At 50.7% G+C, this 17,733-nt stretch overlaps 3 protein-coding genes and 1 pseudogene across 4 annotated transcripts; 1 reads left to right on the top strand and 3 right to left on the bottom strand.

The window, feature by feature from the left end:
* Window positions 1-569: 569 nt before the first annotated feature.
* On the bottom strand, window positions 570-2,722 carry MED18 (mediator complex subunit 18). Its single transcript, XM_029112860.1, has 5 exons — window positions 2,585-2,722; window positions 2,006-2,127; window positions 1,281-1,433; window positions 938-1,121; window positions 570-848 (listed from the first exon to the last, which is right to left on the bottom strand). Exons 1-5 carry the CDS (start codon window positions 2,720-2,722, stop codon window positions 657-659), a joined length of 789 nt encoding a protein of 262 aa, XP_028968693.1. The 3' UTR covers window positions 570-656.
* Window positions 2,723-3,227: 505 nt separating this feature from the next.
* On the top strand, window positions 3,228-5,016 carry LOC100904730 (TRAF interacting protein no poles). Its single transcript, XM_018641372.1, has 5 exons — window positions 3,228-3,429; window positions 3,619-3,890; window positions 4,090-4,377; window positions 4,513-4,710; window positions 4,816-5,016. The coding sequence occupies exons 1-5, from the start codon at window positions 3,228-3,230 to the stop codon at window positions 5,014-5,016; spliced, it is 1,161 nt and encodes a 386-aa protein (XP_018496888.1).
* A 2,512-nt stretch (window positions 5,017-7,528) lies between these two features.
* Window positions 7,529-9,756, bottom strand: LOC100904201 (trans-1,2-dihydrobenzene-1,2-diol dehydrogenase). 2 transcript variants are annotated; one of them, XM_003748294.2, is made up of 7 exons: window positions 9,675-9,756; window positions 8,893-9,085; window positions 8,615-8,778; window positions 8,288-8,488; window positions 8,019-8,192; window positions 7,798-7,910; window positions 7,529-7,715 (listed from the first exon to the last, which is right to left on the bottom strand). In XM_003748294.2, exons 2-7 carry the CDS (start codon window positions 9,083-9,085, stop codon window positions 7,577-7,579), a joined length of 984 nt encoding a protein of 327 aa, XP_003748342.1. In that variant the 5' UTR covers window positions 9,675-9,756; the 3' UTR covers window positions 7,529-7,576. The 2 variants fall into 2 exon arrangements, with proteins under 2 accessions (XP_003748342.1, XP_028968711.1); XM_029112878.1 differs by having other exon boundaries at window positions 8,893-9,718.
* Window positions 9,757-13,522: 3,766 nt separating this feature from the next.
* On the bottom strand, window positions 13,523-15,763 carry LOC100904584 (polypeptide N-acetylgalactosaminyltransferase 13 pseudogene; annotated as a pseudogene).
* Window positions 15,764-17,733: the final 1,970 nt, after the last annotated feature.

The raw sequence follows: 17,733 nt of genomic DNA, 5'->3' as shown, positions 1-17,733 counted from the left end.
GATCATTCCCTTGGCGCGCTCCAAAGCGATCGGGAGAGGCTTTACGGGCCCATCGCGCGGAGGGCTCGGAATCTATTTCGGCTCCGCCTGGAAGAAATGAAAGAATGGAGACAATGGTCTCCACAACCACTGCTATGTGTATGAGACAATACTTCGGTCTTGGTGTTTCTGTGAGTCCATCGGGGAACGGGGCGCTCATTACCGGATAAAAGGTTTCATCGAGAGGGGGCTCTGGATGTTGAGTTTCGCGGAGAGCTCACTGAAGCGAGAATGATGACCATCTCCGAGCGCTGAGGTCTTGCTGATGCAATCTGCACCCAGCCTTCAAATCACCAGTCGATACTCGGCCTAAAAACCGGCTCTTCCTTCGATATTCCCTTGTGTATACTATTCCAGGGGCGAAGGAAAGGGCTCTGCATATCGGCTCCAGAAACTGCAGGTTTCTATTCGACATTTCATGACTCATGGAACCCTGTTGGAATAACGCCTAACACCTCGCTCTCATCAGGCGTCCGTCAGGTGAAGAGACTCTCAGGGAAGAAATTGGGCGAGCTGGGCAGAAAGTTCCGGAATTTATTTACAGAATAATCGATACTATGATCAGGCAGTGCAGCGAAACGTCCCCCCGTTGCCGATTTTGGAGATTTCCACCTCCTCTACGATACATGAAGACGAGCATGATCAACTTTCTCAAGCTCCACAAGAGGTCTCAGCTGGTCAGCGAATGCCTTCATTTCTTCGCCAAGCGATTCCTGCGACGGAGGCGCTAGGACGCTCAGCTCTATGAGGAACGACTGGGAGACCGGTTCCAATGTTTCGGGGTTGCCGGATTGACACACGCGATGAATCTGCCGACGAGGGTCCCAACTTGATCAGTTCTTTCATATTCAGTCTGAGGAAAATGATCCAGAGTGCCAGAAGTATTGAGACCGTTTACCTTTTGAACGAGAATCTTCATTCTGCCCTTCTGGAATATGTGGCCTTTCGCAACAAACTCGTAATCAAGTCGGAATCCCAATTCGTTCAGCCACGTCACGAGATTACTGGAGGTCCCAACTTCGATCACACTCCGGCAAATCGTGAAACGACTCTTGTCTCCGACTTCCGGCTGGCCAACGTATCTGTGAAACGGAGATTCGAATTCAGTGCTCCGCGTGGACTCCTCCGAAACCCGAGGTCTTCTACCACCGGGACGCGCTACAGAACGGGCGATCTCCAATCCTCATCATTCTCACATTTGTCTGTCGCGACTCATCACTACTGGCAGACATTCTGCTCACCTCAATTGCCACGGCAACTGCGGATTATCCAAAGCGTTCCTTGCTCTCAACGAGAACGTGGCTTGATTCGCTTGGTCCTTGATGGTGTATACTTGTTCGATGTCGTGGAACAACTCGACGGGTGAGTCGGAGTTGTCGCAAAGACCTCGGAGCCTGAAAATCATCCAGGAGTATTGGCTTCATCCACAGTTTCAACACGGTATGTAGCACATTCGGAGCAGTCGATAAACCGTACCGCGGAGGCGGCTCGGGTTCGATCTTTTAGAACCTCTGTCCCCCGTCATCGAGCGGGGATGCCCAGGAGAGAATGAAGCGCTGCAGTGATCCGCCACGCGGCCCTTGGGCGAATCGTGCGTACCCTCGGAAGAGAACACTGCCACAGGACCGCGCCTCCCAACGAACATCAAAGGGCTTTGATATGTCCTGAGCGATTTTTTCCCAACAACAGCGCTTGACAGGAACGGTGGTTAGACCGAGTATCGCCGTAGCCGAGAGACGAATTTGTCTCGGAAGGCAGAGGGTCGGAATGCTCCGGAATACCGAGAGATAGGAGTATTCCGGCTCCGATATCACCGGAACGAGAAAAAAAACATCATGGCGAAGCGAGGGGATTTTCCCGTTGGCCGATTGGCTTCAGCATCACTCAGAGGGAGAGCCCTCAGATTCTATTCTCAGAACTCACGGACGTTCGTTCCAAGACGAATGAATGCTCGAAGCCTACCCACCTGTTCAAGAGGACATCGGCCGAACTATCAAGGATCGATCCTTGGAGAAGGTACTCCTGTAGGTTCGCCGCATTTTTCCGGGTTAGGGGTTGCTCGACTATCGGAGCTTCGGCTTGCATAATCTGGGAAACAACATCGAATATAAATTATCTCTGGGTGTAGCTTCACGCTGGATACATGATGTCAGGAATATTTTCCCGAGAACTTCCGCATCACTTGGACGGGCGGGAGCCCCTTGCGGGAGTCGGACGGTGCCGGTTGAGCGTCGAATGTCAAGCGGGAAGATTCAGCACACAATGCGCGAACTCTCGGAACGGATGGATTCAGTGTATCGCTCACTCACCGCAAGAACAGCGCCGCACTGTAGGATCTCGGCTAGATGGATGCGATTCCTCTGAAGTCGCGAAAGGTGTTTGCAGTCTGTTAGCGAGAGGATCCGTTCCGAGCTTTAAGGCCGAAAGAAACTCTGAATCCTCTCACGCGGATCCGAAACCGCGGCGGGTATTCCAACTCAGAACTTTTCTCGAATCTCGTGCTGGTCGGAAGCCGAGACGAAGAGAGGAGATGGGAAAAGCCCACACGGTATCCTCCCAGAGTTTGACGAATCCGAACGCTCGACGACTGTTGTTCGAATTTGCCGCGCATTTCTCCGAGTCTTAGGCCAGCGATGGCGATACCGTTCAAAGCTGACGGAACGGCGGGTCCTAGAGGTTGCATTGTTTTAGACGGGGAAACTTGTGTCGAGCGAAGCTTTCGTCATCTTCTCTCAGAGTATTCTTATCATTTTGAAAGGCAAGTGAATTCATGCCGCTTATGGACTTTAGGGCTCAAGGAACGATCACAAATCACAGGAATGGAGTTATGGAAGAACACCCGGCAGCCTGTCTCATCTGCGGAGAAAATATGTCTCATCGCAAGGAGGAGAGTCTCCTGTGTTTCCTCCTCGTTCAGGAAGTCGGATATAACGGTTGCGCGCTTTCGGGCTTGAATGAAAATCGGGACGAGAAAATATAGACTGTCACGGTAGTCGAGCCAGAGGCTCAATACTCCCTGCTCGGCTATTGCGAATTATTCCCACCAGGAATCCTCTGACAACTTCTTTTTTTTCCAGCGCCGTCAACCGCCACGAGGGACTCCAGGAAGACGCAGTCCATGTCCGCATCCGGATGAGCTTCTCGAGCTGTGGAATTTGATCACCGGTGCACTATCGAAAGGAAGAAGAATGCGCTGCCAATGTATCATATGCACAGACGACTTCGACCATTCTGCTGATATCGCGTGTCTCCCATGCGGTCACACGTTCCATCAGTCTTGTCTGGATCAGTGGCTGAAGAATAGCTTCACTTGCCCAACGTGTCGTTGTCGGGTGAAAGTTCGGGATGTTCGCCGAGTTTTCCTCACATCCCTCGACAGCACCATCTGCGGTGAGTTACACCCTGGAAGCCGATGACGTCCGCATTTTCTCGTTTGACTGACTTCTTTCTCTTCATCCAAATATCAGAGCCAAAAAGTTTGGATCGATATATATCGGAGCATTCCCATGCACGGCCATGTCCTCGGATAGCGTTGTCGGGGTTGATCTACTTTGCATTCAATTATGCGAATTATCCCAGATGCCTCTCAACTCGGTAAGGACCTGTCCGAAACCACCGTGAAGAACCTCGAGCTCCGACAGAAAATTGCGGAGCTTGAAGAAAAGCATAGGAAACTGAAGGCTCTCTTCGAGAAATCCGAGACCAGTGCCACGACTGCGAAGAGCAAATATCATGCAGCTGCTAAGAAAGTAGAATCACTGCAGGGCACAGTGAAGTTAATGAAGAGTACGCTCGAGGAGAACGTCACTCTCAAGGAAACCATCACGAAACTGCAAGACACGATCGAAAAGGTGAGGTGGACCATGCTTCCGCGAAGGCAACCCGAGCCGGTCGAGAGCGGCGCGGATTCATCTCGGAACCTTCCATTCCATGATTGATTGCGGGCTGAATGAGATACATCCCGGTGTCCGAAATTCCCCCTCCTTAGGAGATGGAACCAGTCAACCCCGCGTAGAACAACTTTTATAGACTTCTTCTCCCTTTCCGCAGAGCCGACATATGAAACAAGTCCTAAATGGAACCGAAAAGGATGTGGAGGACCTCTTGAAACTCTATGGACCGAGTTCGGCCTCGGTCCGTCAGATAGCTATTTACTGTGTCTCCCTGAAACGAGAGCTCGAATTAGCCAAAAACGAGGTGCGGCACTCGCGAGACGTGATAAACTCGGCGAGTCGCCGACGAATCAATCTTGAAAACGAACTTTCGTCGACGAACAAGGAGTTGGCAGATGCCACGGCGGAGGCGACGAAGTATCGAGAGCAGTGCTTCAAGTTAACGGTGAGGCTGCTCCGCCTCCTAACGATCGTTGGCAGGTTCAGTCGTCCACCCTCGAGGTCTCGACTATAGTGAGCCCATCATCTCCTGATTTGATGGAAGATTATGAGTCATGAAAGTTTATTCCCCCTCTCTCAGGAGCGTCTGGAGAACCTCCCGGAACGACAGGGATCATCTGGGTCCAGTGGGATGAGACGCTGTTCCGGGGAAGCTGAAGCCGATCCGGAGAAACGTGTCAAACGAACGAAGTCTTTCGTGCCCAGCCCACCGGTACTCAAAGCTAGAACCAATTCGACCAAAATTCATGGTGAAGCCGTGAAAATCTCGATGACGAAAGTAAGATTCGAGTATCATTATCATTAGATAGGATCGCTTCCCATCGATGGATATCGCTTCCGGGTATTTCATTCATTTTCGATTCTATTTGGTTTCTCCTCTCAGGCGCTACCTGGGTACACAAAAATGAAAATCACTCCAGCGCTGCGGAAACCTGAGAATCCCTCGAGAACGACCACCGACGACGAATTGGTCTTGAAGCTGATGAAGAATAAGTTGAGAACAACCGACAAAGACAGCATTCAACGGAAGGGATACAATGGCCTCGGCGGACATAGCAGCCACATACAGACATCCAAGCGATGAGATCCAATTTTGTATATTGATGCTGTAAAAATGGAGCAATCGGAGTCGATAGGGGGGAGGGTGAGTCTCGTTCATTGAGGCCGAATCATGGTTTCAAAGATTCAGTTTGTGGACGATTTTAATGACGGCTTGTTTGTATCGGGAATTTTCGGAAATGTTATCTCGACCATCGCGGGAACCGAAATAAAGTTTCCGGTGGTTTCTAGAGAAGTGATCGAGGCTTGTTCCGTCAGAGTCGCGGCAGACTGGCAGAGGGGGATCTTTTGAGAAAGCTTCAGAAATTATCCCGCCACGGGGATCGGCGGCTGTTTGAACTCCGGAATCCTCTGTGACTTCAGTCTTCGATACACCTGTCAGTACTTTTTATTGACCAATAGAAGGTTAGTCGACTCGATCTGGAGCTGGAATACGGTTTTTCAGCTTCAGGCAAGTGAATTCGTATAGGATCTGTCCCCGAAACGATGACATGCACACATCGAAGTCGTAGGCTCCTATTCGAGCCCCCTTTAGCGCTTCGGGAGCTCTGGAATAGGGGAAACGGGTTTTTCAGCATGCATGAGCGACTCCGAAATGTTTAGTCAATTATTTATACCTATAGGGTTCCGACGACGCGACCAAAGTTCCTCTAACGGTATCGATGGTAAACGTGGAATGCTGTTCGAAGAACTATCCGCTGTGTATGTATATGTAAATGTATATGTATAGATATAGATATACCTTTATTGAACAGACTACTATCGCTAGATCTGATCTATCAGCCGTTCAGAAGATCGAGCTCTCTCAACGCCTTTGGGCAGTTCTCGATCCCCGAAATGAGCTCCGAGTTTCCCCTCTGTACTTCTACAGCGATTCGCTGTCGTATGCACATAGCAGCTCGGCGGTCGCCACCACGGGCCACGATACGGCGCCTTATTTCTTTCACCAACTTTGGAGCGTCAGTGCCCCACACTCCGGTCTTCCATTTGCTATTGATCTTCTATGATACTGTGGATAGCCACCAATTCCGGAAATAGTTTCAGCAAGCAAATTTCCCGGATACCCTTTGGCCGTTTGGTACATTTTCCGTCTGCTTCACGTTGTGAAGTGACTCCGCCCACCATGACGATTGCGACTTCTTCAATTTTGACGCATTATATCGACGAGCGTGCTCACCAGCTGGCGTTTTGTCAGCTTTGATGACAACCGCGTAGTCGTCGGCCGGCATCCTCCCTAGAGCGATGCGGAACAGTCGGATTGAATCATTGTGTTCCTTAAAGAAGGTTTGCAAGTCCGCGATGATGTCGCGTTTGGTTCAAGGGTTGACTCGACACCGTTGATCGACTTGATCATCAGTGTTCCCCATGAAATGAATCTGTCGAAAATGATGGTCTTCATCAGACGGGTCTAACATTGAACCAGCAAGATGATACATTTGTTCCTGAGTCTTGAAAGTCGGCATGAACCCTTCATGAATAATCTTCGTGGCACCAAAGGATGTCACCTGGAAACAAGCATTGTACCTCCGGATGTTCGTCGGGAAATGCTTGGACAATTGAGTCTTTCCTGAGATTAAAGTTTTCAACGGCTCTGGAGGAGGCTGAAGCTCCGGCAACTTAAATTTCCCCACGATCCCGGTGCTTCCCTTGTAAATTTCAGAGCTTCGCAATATCTACATAACTTGTTTCGATTCCCGATGACAACTTATGGATGAGAAGCGTAATCGCAGTTTAGAATGTAATGGAATGCAGCGAAACTCAATTCCAAACACTAAAGTCCTCGGGACTGAACGTCGCGTGTTCGATTAGACGCGAGTCTGCTTCTCGTCTGCTCGTCAGACTCTTGCAAGCGAGCTCGAGCAGTAGCCGTGCGATAAACTTCCAACCGAGACGCTCGTCTCTCCACTGTCTCTTCGGAGCGAGCTCGTGCCGTGCGCAAACAATCGGTAGCGCTGTCCGGCGATTGCTGGGGAAGAGCAGGGTCAGTCTCAAGCCCCGAAGGCTGGACAAACGCTGGACGATCTTCATTCTGAGGAATTTTTACCAGCAGAAATCAGAGCAGAGGGATTGAAAGTTTCTCAACGTTCAGCTGAGAGATACCCAAAAATCGATGGATTAAGGAGTTCCATTCCGAGGGAGCGATATCAGTGGACGCTGACTTATATGAGTAGAAATTGGTTCGTATAAGCCGGAATTTTGTGCCCCCACGTTCGCGTTTTGGATCGCCCCCACGTTCGTGAATAAATCCTGACACTAGCCATCCGAGCTATAATTCGTACAGATTGAGATGAAGATAATGTTCGGACGAGAGTTCACGGAGAGCAGCATATATCCTGCTCACTGCGGCTCGGGACGCTCCGATTCGTAAGCGGTTTGAACTGCGGTTTCCAATTTGCGGTCTCGGACTGATCGCGAATCGCGGTTTTCGGATTTCGCGGTTATTTGCGAGGCCTAGGTGCTACAGGGGTGCCATTGAAAAGCGCTGCTTTCAGTTGTTCCACGCGTCAGCAGGGCCGATGAATTGCTTCAAACCTCGAGGGGCTACGACAACGATTTATTTCTTGTCGGCATCGGCGAAACCACAATCATTGCCATTGTTTCGCTCCGACTTTCTTCAAGCAAATTTCCATGATCTCGGCGATCTTCAAGGTAGCGTCTAAGGGTAGCACTGGAGACTCGGTCAGGCCTTTCTGCAAGCATTCGCGTACGTGCATCGCTTCGTACCTGTTGGGGTAGTATTGTTATCCCGAAAGGAAGTTCCGTGAACGGGCATTCAGAAGCGAATTTCGATTATTCCCCTCCTCACCTTAATCCGGAGCTGTTGACGTAATTGCAAGGGAGCAACGTTTCGGGAAACGGGAGATGAATCTTCCTACCGTTCACATCGAGAGACTCGGGGCACCAGAACGGATTGGCCAACTGTATTCGGTGAAGGGAAGAGTTTTTCAATCGTTTTTTTTTGGTCAGAGCAATCTCGATTGTTTTCAGGAGATTGAGCATTGATTCCCGGATTTTAACGATACTCGCTTTGATGCTACCGTTCACGCCATGAACTATCGCTTCGCACGGGAGGTCCGCCGTAAGAGAAGTTGTGAGTGACGCAAATTTTCCAGACCTGTATTTCAAAATCATAGCCGTCTGAAAATCGACGCCATCAGAGCTGATATCGCCGACGGCTTGAATCTGGACGGGAACTTCATCCTGGGGAAAAAGAGCAGAGCTGAAATGATCCCGTCGGCCGTTGGTAAGTCGTGAAGATAGAGAACCGGCCGAAACATGAATCTAAGATTTGGTACCTGAAAAATCAATTGCGCGAAATTCACGCAGTACACCCCGATGTCCAGGATGGAGCTTCCCCCGAGCTCTGGCTTCGTGACGCGCTCACATTTCTTTATCTCTTTGGAACCGAAGGTCACGTTCACTTGTTGAATCTCACCGATCGACGGGAGGTTCTTCCGCAGCTCATCGTAGACCGGCAGAAATCTCGACCATATCGCCTGCGTAAGTGCATCTCATGTTACTCAGCGAGGGTCGACCAAACTTTGGACTTTTTGGAGAATGATTCCGCCTCGCATAATCCGCGATTGATAAGCCAGGAAACACCTTGAGCCAGCTGGACTTGCCTCCATCAGGAAAACCTTATTTTCCCGCGCGATTTTCACCAATGCCTGTGTGTGTTTAGCATACATTGTGAGGGGCTTCTCGCAGAGCACGGGGATTTTATTCTCGAGGAGCAGCTTCACCAGCTCATAGTGCTGGGTATTGAGGGAGCCGCAATAGACAACGTCTGAAAAGAAGCTCTTTGAGGAGCACTGGATTTCGCTCCGATATATCGATGCTGAATCGTGGAGGGATTGCAAGCTATAGGCAGCGAAAGCCGAATCGGAGCTGTGACTCTTACCGACGCCCTGCGTTATGATGTCCTCATAATTATCCAGAATGACGGGAATCTTATGCAGTGCCGCGAATTTCTTGGCATTGTCCAGGTTCTTCGCGGCGACGACTTTGACTTCATGGTTCTCAAGCGATCGGAGGGCAGTCACGAAATCGTGGGAGATCTTTCCAGCCGAGAGGATACCCCACACGGTAGCCATCTTGGACAATATCATGTTTTGATTATCTTATCACGGAATTCTTTATATTCTCACGAGAGCAGGGGCTAATCCTATCTCTCGCAGAACCTTGAGAGTTCACTTCTCCCGGGCTCGTCTCGGGATTATTGTGGAAACTCTCAGTGACGGCGCGGTGCTCGCTCTCGGGACTGTCGAGCTCTATCGCGTCTGATTGCCGTGATAAAATGACGGACGGGCGTAACCCTTTCATTGTTCCCTAACTTTTCTGAGATACGCTGGAGGCTCCGACTCCAGTGACAAACTTTGGGAGCGCGATATCGGAGGGTTAACGTGCGACGCTTCCACACCGCGCGATTTTCAGGATCTCTCCCTGCGTACATCCCGGGAGGGTATGCCCGTCCTACGGCCGTGAGGCGGTGAACATCCATCACGAGGCTGTCATTTCTGACTATTTTTACTGAACCGCAAATAAAGCAATCTGACCCTATCCGATGGGATCAGATCCAAAGTCTTCTCGAATCAAAGGTGCGAACCTCCTCGAGAATCAGAGCTCAAGATACTCAAGCCTTCTTCTCCCACCGTTGCTGAAATTGCCAAAATCCACCCATACCTTTGGGACACCCGAGTAGGAACCTCCAAAAAGCACGTTCTTCACAGTGACAGGCTCGCTGTAAGGGATTCCACCGTTTCCGACAATCGAGCTGATGATGAATGGGTGAGGGAGCGAGCAAGCTTGAGAGAGAAGGATCGTACCACGTGATCACCTATCGAAGCAGTCGGTGATCTTCCTCCGGAAAGTAATAGGGATTCCACGTTGAGGAGTGTTGGGATCGTTGGAGCTGCCCACAGAATAGAGAGGCGGCTTCTTTGGAGGCTTGTGCCATCGACACGGTTTTCCGAAGACTACAAATCCTCCGACGATAATTTTGCCATGATTGATTGCGTCCTCGGAGCAGAGTCATCCTCGGCCGAGCTATGACGAGTCACGAGTCACGACGCTTTTCTGGCCATGATACTATTATCTGCAGCTTTTCCCCGAGCATCAAATGACGACTTTCAGATACTCTGGAGAGAGAAAAGGTCGAGCGCCGACCTTGATGATGCCCACCTCTCTTTCGATGAGAATCTCGGAAGTCTCCAGACGTGAGCTTCGGAGACATCGGTACTGGGCCCTAGCTCGGCACCGCGGAGCATTCGAACTCTTCTCCAACTCCGAGCGAAAGAGAGTGGGATCTCAACGTTGAAAGATGCCGATGAATTGGTCCCCCGCCCCGTGTTGCACGATTCCCGAACATTCTCTTCATCGTGCTGACCCCCATCAGATCAGAAGTATCACCTTCCAACAAATCTGTCGAAATGACTGGGTTCATAACAGGTCAACTGCCGGATCTGTTTTCGCTCAACTGACGAGCAGAGACTAGCCAGGTTTTTCTGTCCGAGCAGGTCACAATTGTCGGGTTCAGAGCCATGAGTGATTGTCACGCCATTCGTCAAAAAGCTAGCTCGTTCGACCACCGATCTGATGTTTCCGTGGGATTTACCGGCCATAATTCACGGAGAGTGTCGTGGACAGAACTTATGGAAGAGCTTTTTGTGCGGTAATCGAAAATCGCTCGAAGGAGAGGTTATCTGTCCAGAATTGTGCAAATTGATCGCCAAGTTCCAAGCTTTCGTAGGCCAACTTCGACCATGTGATTGCCTCGAGACTGTCACCCGCATTATTGCAATAGCCACGAAAAAACGTAATTCCTGTCTCCTTGAAAGCCTACTCGAATTGGAAAGCAAGTTATGAAATTCATGAATACAAATTCGTCTATGGGAATCACCATGCGCACGATGAAGCAGCGGACCCTCGAATCGGGATTAACTCACTAATGTGTATCGAATCGAGACTCCGATCTCGAAACGATCAGGGTCCGGGAAGGTCAACACGGAAGCGAATCGATCGGCTAGGTAAACCAAATCATGGTTCATTCAGGCAATTTCCGTGGGTGGACAGGGTCACCTTCGACCGAATGCAGTTCGAGCGTTGCCCTGAGCGTATTGAAGCTTCCGACATTATAGCAGAAGATGGCTTTGATGATGGTCTCGATTTCGGAATCCTCGACTTTCCCCACTTGTGATTAATACGCACGAGTCCGAGGAGTGAGATATAATAGATCATCGAAACGTTCGGATTTCTCTTGATCTAGACCTTCCCACAACGGATTCCATTGACGAAACGAATGTATCACTCAGGAATGACCTCTCCGATTCCGTGTTCCGCAAATGAAAACCGTGTACGGGGAATGACTGTCTCCGGATGATGAAGTCGCGATCGGGGAAAGCAAGCACTGGCAAGGTCCGACTCTGGCGGTTTCGAGCTCCCGCTCCTGGGGAGTTGTGAGCCTTCGAAGGCAATCATCGCACTCGGCATCTGGTCCCCCTTCTTTAATCATGGTCGTAACATCCGGTTGATTCGGCGGCCGGGCATCTGGTCGGGGATGCTGAATCCCGATCGCAGAGCTGGTCTATAATTCTAATCCAGTTGAGCAATTGAGCGGCGGAAGTAGTCCATTATCCAATTAGGCCTCCTGGGGGTCTTATCGGAGGACCGGAATTATCTTCCCGTTCTCCCACTCTGTGAGCCTCGACATCGACATGAAAGGGTCTACCCGGGGATAGGTCACTAGTCTCAACGATCTGTGCGACATCGTACGTGGGAATAATCTACAAGATTTCACAGGGAAAAATAGCATTCTCCTGATTCGCAACCGATTAGAACCGGGGTCAGTTTCTCTTAAAAACCGCTATGTCCTCGGATCGCCTTGAGATTAGCTACGTTGGATTCCCGGGATGGTTTCAAAATCGCAAAGGCCGGCGACGAAATTCCTGGTACGCGGAACTAGCGACGGATTCGATACTCCATCGTCAACGAATTGAAACGATTCTCCGAGCGGGCATAGGAGTGGACACTGCCGTGACTTGGGAAGTTGGACTCAATGTGGTTATAGCTCCTGAGAGACTGGTTGAGTACCAAATGAGGTCAATCTGTGAGACTTGTCCAGTTCTCATATCGGAGGACGGCGGTGAACCTCAAAACAGCACACCAGGCTGCGGCAAAAAGTTTCACAAAATTAGACATCGCCATTTTTTTGCAAGGAATAATCTTCCACCTCTTAGCGAGCGGTTTGTCGCTCCTCGTACAGAGGGGAGGCCCCCTATGACAGCTCTTGTTATTTCGAATTCGATGTTTTAGGTTCGATGTGAGTTTCCCCTCAACACGACTGACGTGAGTCGCACACTCGGAGGACCCAGAGCCACGACAAGACGAATTCTTTAACGATCCGATCACGATTCGAGTCGAAATTCCTCTGGATTTCGCCTTTCGGGACCATCGAGAAGTTTGCGTACACGGAGCACGAAGGTCTAGTTTTCGTACTTTACAGCTCTCTTTTGTGAATTCGACCGTCGAGGATGCCATGATCCGAATAATTGCGTGGCTTATCCATACAACAAATGTCATTCTGACAGCCATCGGGAGGAGAGTCTCTCGGCGCCTCTAGAAAAGGATCGGAGTAGAATCGATGGTGTCTCCAGACTTATTTAGTCATCTAACAGCCGGCTATAAGACACTAGTAGGATCTCGTTATCCCGGCACGGAAACAAACTTTGTGTCGTGACTCGACGGAACGCGTCGCGCCGCACAGTCACAGTCGCAGGAGACTACCCGAACCCGAATACGGCTGAGAATTTCGTTGGCCAGAGTCGTATACTACGTGCTGGAGTCAGAACAAGCGATTCAGCTGACTTCATAGCACGTCTGAGATGGGGATTCACGTGGTACCATTCGCTCGAGAGGCAGACCCCGCTCGGAACTCCTGATTCGCGTCGGATACCAGAACATTAGAAAACGAGCCGAATCGGGAATGAAATACAAGTGTCCATTGCGGGAAACTCCTTCCCTCTGCAGGATGATCCAATGAGTCAACAGCATTTCTTTTCACCTCCACAGAACATTTACTGAATGGGACGCTAACCAAGAGGGTTTACTGTGCCCTTTGGTAGACGCGGTATTCTTCAATGTTCCCCAGGGGAAGGGGGTTGAATGGGGGAGGGGATACTCCCCTCTAATCAGTAGGCTTTCCACCTGATGGCAGGCGAGAGATCTGTATGACATCGCGCTATGGAATAATGGCCGCGATATCATTCTTGTTAGAAGAGTGAAACTCGGAAGAAGTTCGAAGCAAACTTCGATGGAATGACTCGCTGCCCTTGATCCAATAGGGAAATCCCGCAGGGCGTTCCCGCTAGCGCGCGTGCGACATTTTTCCCTAGCCTGATTCCGTTCCTGCATCCGTTCCACATGCTCGGGGAAGACATAAGGCGACGACACTCCCGACCGTTGTGAGCGTCTAGTATTACTCGATGTGAAATAGTCAAATTAAGATGCCACTCGCTCTCATTGAATAGTCAGTCTTCGTCGACATTTGTTCGATATGTTTATTGGGAGAAGTCAACTCCAAACTCTCTATATACATCCAATTGCATAAATCCAGCCAAACTCTATTTACAGGTTGTTGATCGCGGCGTCAGTCATTTGTCATACCGGGTTTTCGGTTCTAGGGGTGTTTAAAGAAACAGGATCGGCACAAATAAAATGGGAGAGATTCCGAAAGTAGGACGGAGAGCTCGCCTCGGATCCGGACGAGATTTCTCAGTCAGTGAGATTCGTGTATCGCTCCTCTCTAACTCCTCAGCGAACTTCCCGAATCAAGGCGTTGAGAACTCTGTATACTTATGGAAGTTCCAATTCTGGAGATCATCACCCGTACATTCGACAACGTAGATTCTCTCGACAGCAACGCTCTCGGATTGTATACAGAGACCGCTTTGCGCATGTACTATTTGACCACCACGTTTGTGCCTCCACAACTTGTCTGCGCGGGGGTACTCGTCGCACTTCTCCATGACGATTTTCCCCTTCGTTCGGCGGAATGGATCCACCCATGAGACTTTGGCACATACGTCATCTCGACGCAGTTCGCCCTTTCGCGACAACGACAACAACTGATTCGTGGCTTCTTCTGGTATCGGATGGCACTCGAAGACGCCCAGATCCGAGATTTCGTCCTCTGATTTGCCGTACGTGTCCAGGCACATGTTGGTGTGTGGGTTCCGTATGATGCCAAAACCTTGAGAGTGTTCCTCCATGAGGTACTTATGTGGATAAACATTGTCGAGGTACCATTTGAAAGACTTGCAGCGATTCTTTTCGCGGAACGCTTTCCTAGCGGAGATATCACCAACCTTCATTTTCGTCAATTCGGGTCTAGTTTGATAGAAATACTTTTTGAACTCGTCCATCCAAACTTCGACGGCTCGTTTCGTGTTGATGGCATTCGTGTCTTTTCCCTTCGGAAATTTGTACGGATGGTAGTCACGGAAGATGTGTCCGACGTGAGAGCACGGAGCGATAACAATGTGACCTCCGCATTGCCAGATCCGGAAAGACATTTCGAGATTCTCTCCACCCCAGCCGTCCATCTCTTCATCGTACGATCCGCTCTCCCAGAAGTATTCTCGGTTGATTGCGAACAACCCACCGGCCATCGTGGGGGATCTCATGGGTTCGGCGATCGAGGTCCGATTTTTCCTCCAGGCCGCGGGAATGTTGTGCCAGGAGAATTCCCCTTTCCAGTTGAAGCCCCCGATTTGGAAACGATCCCCCTCGGCGGCAACATATTGCAACGTTTTATCATCAATTATATCGATCACAGGACACACGACGGCTCTCCGGTCTCTGCGTATCGGCTCGAGCAGGGGCTCGAGCCAGCCGGGCGTAGTTTCACAGTGGGAATCCAAAAATATCAGAACGTCTCCTTTGGCTGCCCGAGCGCCGGCGAGTCTGGCCCTGATAAGCCCCGATCTCTCCGGCAATCGAATCAGACGGACAACGTCAGCGCGGAAGTGATGTGTTATGTATCTCTGTAAGCGATCCTTGAGATCCTCACTCTGGCTAAAATCATCCACGAGGATAATCTCTCTGAGGAGGTGGTTGGGCGACCGGTTAATTGTGCTCACTATGGTCCGCAGAAGAGTTGAGAAGATTTCATCGGTGAAAATGATGACCACCGAGGCCGTGGGCAACTCGGCCATGGGGTACGTGACAGCCTTGCAGTGTCGGTGTCGAGTATCCCGGAGAGATCTGTTCAGAGGTAAGCGATCGGAGACGTAGACGTTGAACGCCGCCTTAGAGAACTCTTTGTCGGCTTCGAGCTGTTCCTCGGGCCCCAGAATCACCGCATGGCCGTTCTTGCCCCAGTCCGGTCGAATTTTATTGAAAAATGGAACTTCGTCCGGCAATGGCGCGACCGGCAAAATCGCCGGCAAGCTCGACGGCTGCTGAACTTTGAACTGGGATGACACTTCGTGCTGAGGCTTCTGCTGCTGCTGCTCCTCTTGGGGCGGCTGCTGCAGCACCAAAGGGTGCTGCTGATGGCGGTGAGCATTGAAAGCGTGCCGTTTGCTCGCTTGTTCGTCGACGTATCGTTCGAGGTACGAGAGAGATTCACTTTTCTGCTCCGGAAGTTTCCGGTTGTGCAGAACGACCAGACAGGCCACGGCGAACACAATCAAAATCACGAAACGGTACTGTCGTTTCCGTCGGATAGCATATACCATTGGATTCATGGTGAGCTGATGCACCCAGCGTGCCATGTCGTCGACGGTCACGGCATCACACCCGAACTAGCTATGCATGCTCGTCCGAACTAGTTCGACTAGAATCACACACGCTTTGCACTGAACGGTGGAACTGCGTTATTGCGGCTGCTGCCGCCGCTGCAGCAGCAGGCAAATAGGCAAACACAGTGTCCCTTCCCACACGTCAGCTGCTTGCTCCAACGTGGATCCATCTGGGTGAGGGTCGCTGGCTCGTTTCAGCCGCCGCTGACGCGGCTCGCACGACCGGCCGCTTGGCTTCGGAGCAGCCGAAATCAGCTGGTGTGTCCAGGGCTCGAAGCGACGGCCCTCGGTTCTTCTGACCACGGCTCTGTCTCAGAGCGGCGCAGAGTTGTCTGCGTGGCGCTGAGACTCTGTCAGCGAGAGCCGTCTCGGTCATTGTTTGTTTCTACAAGAGTGGCGGAACTCTGGTAAACCAAGCGGGAGCAGTGAACGTCTAGGAACGCGGCGGCGCCGGCCTGTCAGCGAGCGGATTCGAAGCTTTCGAGGGCGGCGCAAAGGAAGAGCGAGATTCTACGGAGACCATGCACCAGCAGATGTGTACTATTATCCCTCTCGTCGGGACCGTCAGCTTGACCCAATATAGGAGCAGAGGGAGCCTCTTGCTCCGATCGGTGTCTCGGCCGACTTTACGCTGACCACCTGATCTATCTGAGAGACACACTATCTCGGAGTCCCGTCGATCGATGACGGCGAATAGCCGCAAATGACTCCTCCACCGAACTTCTCGTCGTTTCGCAATCCTCATGATTCCTCCATCCGCTTAGCGAAACTCCTGTCGGATTTCAGGATTCGATCAGCGGTACCAGGGGCTCGCACAAGACTTCTATTCGGAAAGAGGGGGGGGACCTTTGACATGTCGAAGCCGCTCCCGATCCGTACAACGGCTTTTGCAGAGAGAACCAAGGGAGCTTCTTCTCTAGTCGGACGAGCGCCATTGGGCTTTCTCCTTTGTTAGCCCAATGGGATCGGTAGGGAAATATCTCAAGCGTGAAACTGGTCCGAGTCTGGACCCGAAAACTCTCAGCGGGAGCTGTAGTGTTGACCGAGTCGGAGGGTTCGGATCTTCTGGTGTCTCGAATGTTCATCCGCCCTAAACCTTATATATCGCCGTGGTATGCTCGACAAGCTTCCGCGCTCGATTGTCTGGTCGATCACAAGCACAGGGCTCGATCGCGGCGATTCGTCGCTGCTGTGGATTATAATCCGTCGACCTACTATTCATCACGTGTGCGAGAAGATTCCCCTCAATGCTTTTTTTTTGAGGATTCTTTCCGTCCGACGTCCGGGCTGTGGAAAAGGGGATGGGACTCCTTCCGCTAATCCTCGTTGCTTCTGGAATTCTCCAATCTTGCTTCGTTTTCGAGAATCGTTCGCGAATCTGAATGACTGTCCTAGCTCCCTGCGCTAAATAAGGGATATTTAGAAGGAGTCATGCATATGTCTTCAAGGATCTCCAACATCTATCGTAACGTCAAGAAATATTAAAGGGGTCAGCGTATCCGAGGTTTTCCCAAGATGAAAGGTCATTCCATCTAAGAGCGGCTGTGTCAAGAGTCAAAAAATTCTGACCTCTTCTTGTCCAGACGTCAATCTGCTCTTCCCTCTCTGTTCTTTTTGTTCATATCCCGATCCTAGGGAGAACAAATGGACAAAGGAACTTCGTTGAGGAAGTTTCCGGTCATGGAAAATATATCTTCCATCCAGTTTTTCGATGACACCTCCGGGGTTGCGGAGAGATATCGTTTCCAGGAATGTCGACAAGGGGTAGCGACCACCGAGGATTTGGCATGGATCTGAAAGGGATTGACAGAATTTTTCATGCGCAATACCGGAATGGATAATTGTCAGTGTTTCGCCGGCGTCTTGATGAATGTCTTGATGTATTGGGTTTCTTAGATGTTTCCGGGGGAAGCTCGTCCCGGCACCCGCAGGAGCTGCCGCTA

The sequence above is a fragment of the Galendromus occidentalis genome, unplaced genomic scaffold (genome assembly GCF_000255335.2).
Source record: "Galendromus occidentalis unplaced genomic scaffold, Mocc_1.1 scf7180000077530, whole genome shotgun sequence".
Taxonomy (NCBI): Eukaryota; Metazoa; Arthropoda; class Arachnida; order Mesostigmata; family Phytoseiidae; genus Galendromus; species Galendromus occidentalis.
The sequence above is the reverse complement of the archived record's forward strand: the minus strand, read 5'-3'. Positions and strand labels throughout refer to the sequence as shown.

Excerpts from the sequence above, each read along its gene's own strand:
- LOC100904730 (XM_018641372.1), top strand. The coding sequence starts at position 3,228 with ATGCGCTGCCAATGTATCATATGCACAGACGACTTCGACCATTCTGCT. Across the intron at positions 3,891-4,089 it reads TGCAAGACACGATCGAAAAG|AGCCGACATATGAAACAAGT; the intron begins GTGAGGTGGACC and ends CCCTTTCCGCAG. Across the intron at positions 4,711-4,815 it reads TGAAAATCTCGATGACGAAA|GCGCTACCTGGGTACACAAA; the intron begins GTAAGATTCGAG and ends TTCTCCTCTCAG.
- LOC100904201 (XM_029112878.1), bottom strand. The coding sequence starts at position 9,100 with ATGATATTGTCCAAGATGGCTACCGTGTGGGGTATCCTCTCGGCTGGA. Across the intron at positions 8,779-8,892 it reads CATCATAACGCAGGGCGTCG|ACGTTGTCTATTGCGGCTCC; the intron begins GTAAGAGTCACA and ends GCTTCTTTTCAG. Across the intron at positions 8,489-8,614 it reads ATAAGGTTTTCCTGATGGAG|GCGATATGGTCGAGATTTCT; the intron begins GCAAGTCCAGCT and ends GCACTTACGCAG.
- MED18 (XM_029112860.1), bottom strand. The coding sequence starts at position 2,722 with ATGCAACCTCTAGGACCCGCCGTTCCGTCAGCTTTGAACGGTATCGCC. Across the intron at positions 2,128-2,584 it reads AAACTCTGGGAGGATACCGT|ATTATGCAAGCCGAAGCTCC; the intron begins GTGGGCTTTTCC and ends GTTGTTTCCCAG. Across the intron at positions 849-937 it reads TGAAGATTCTCGTTCAAAAG|ATTCATCGCGTGTGTCAATC; the intron begins GTAAACGGTCTC and ends CCTCGTCGGCAG.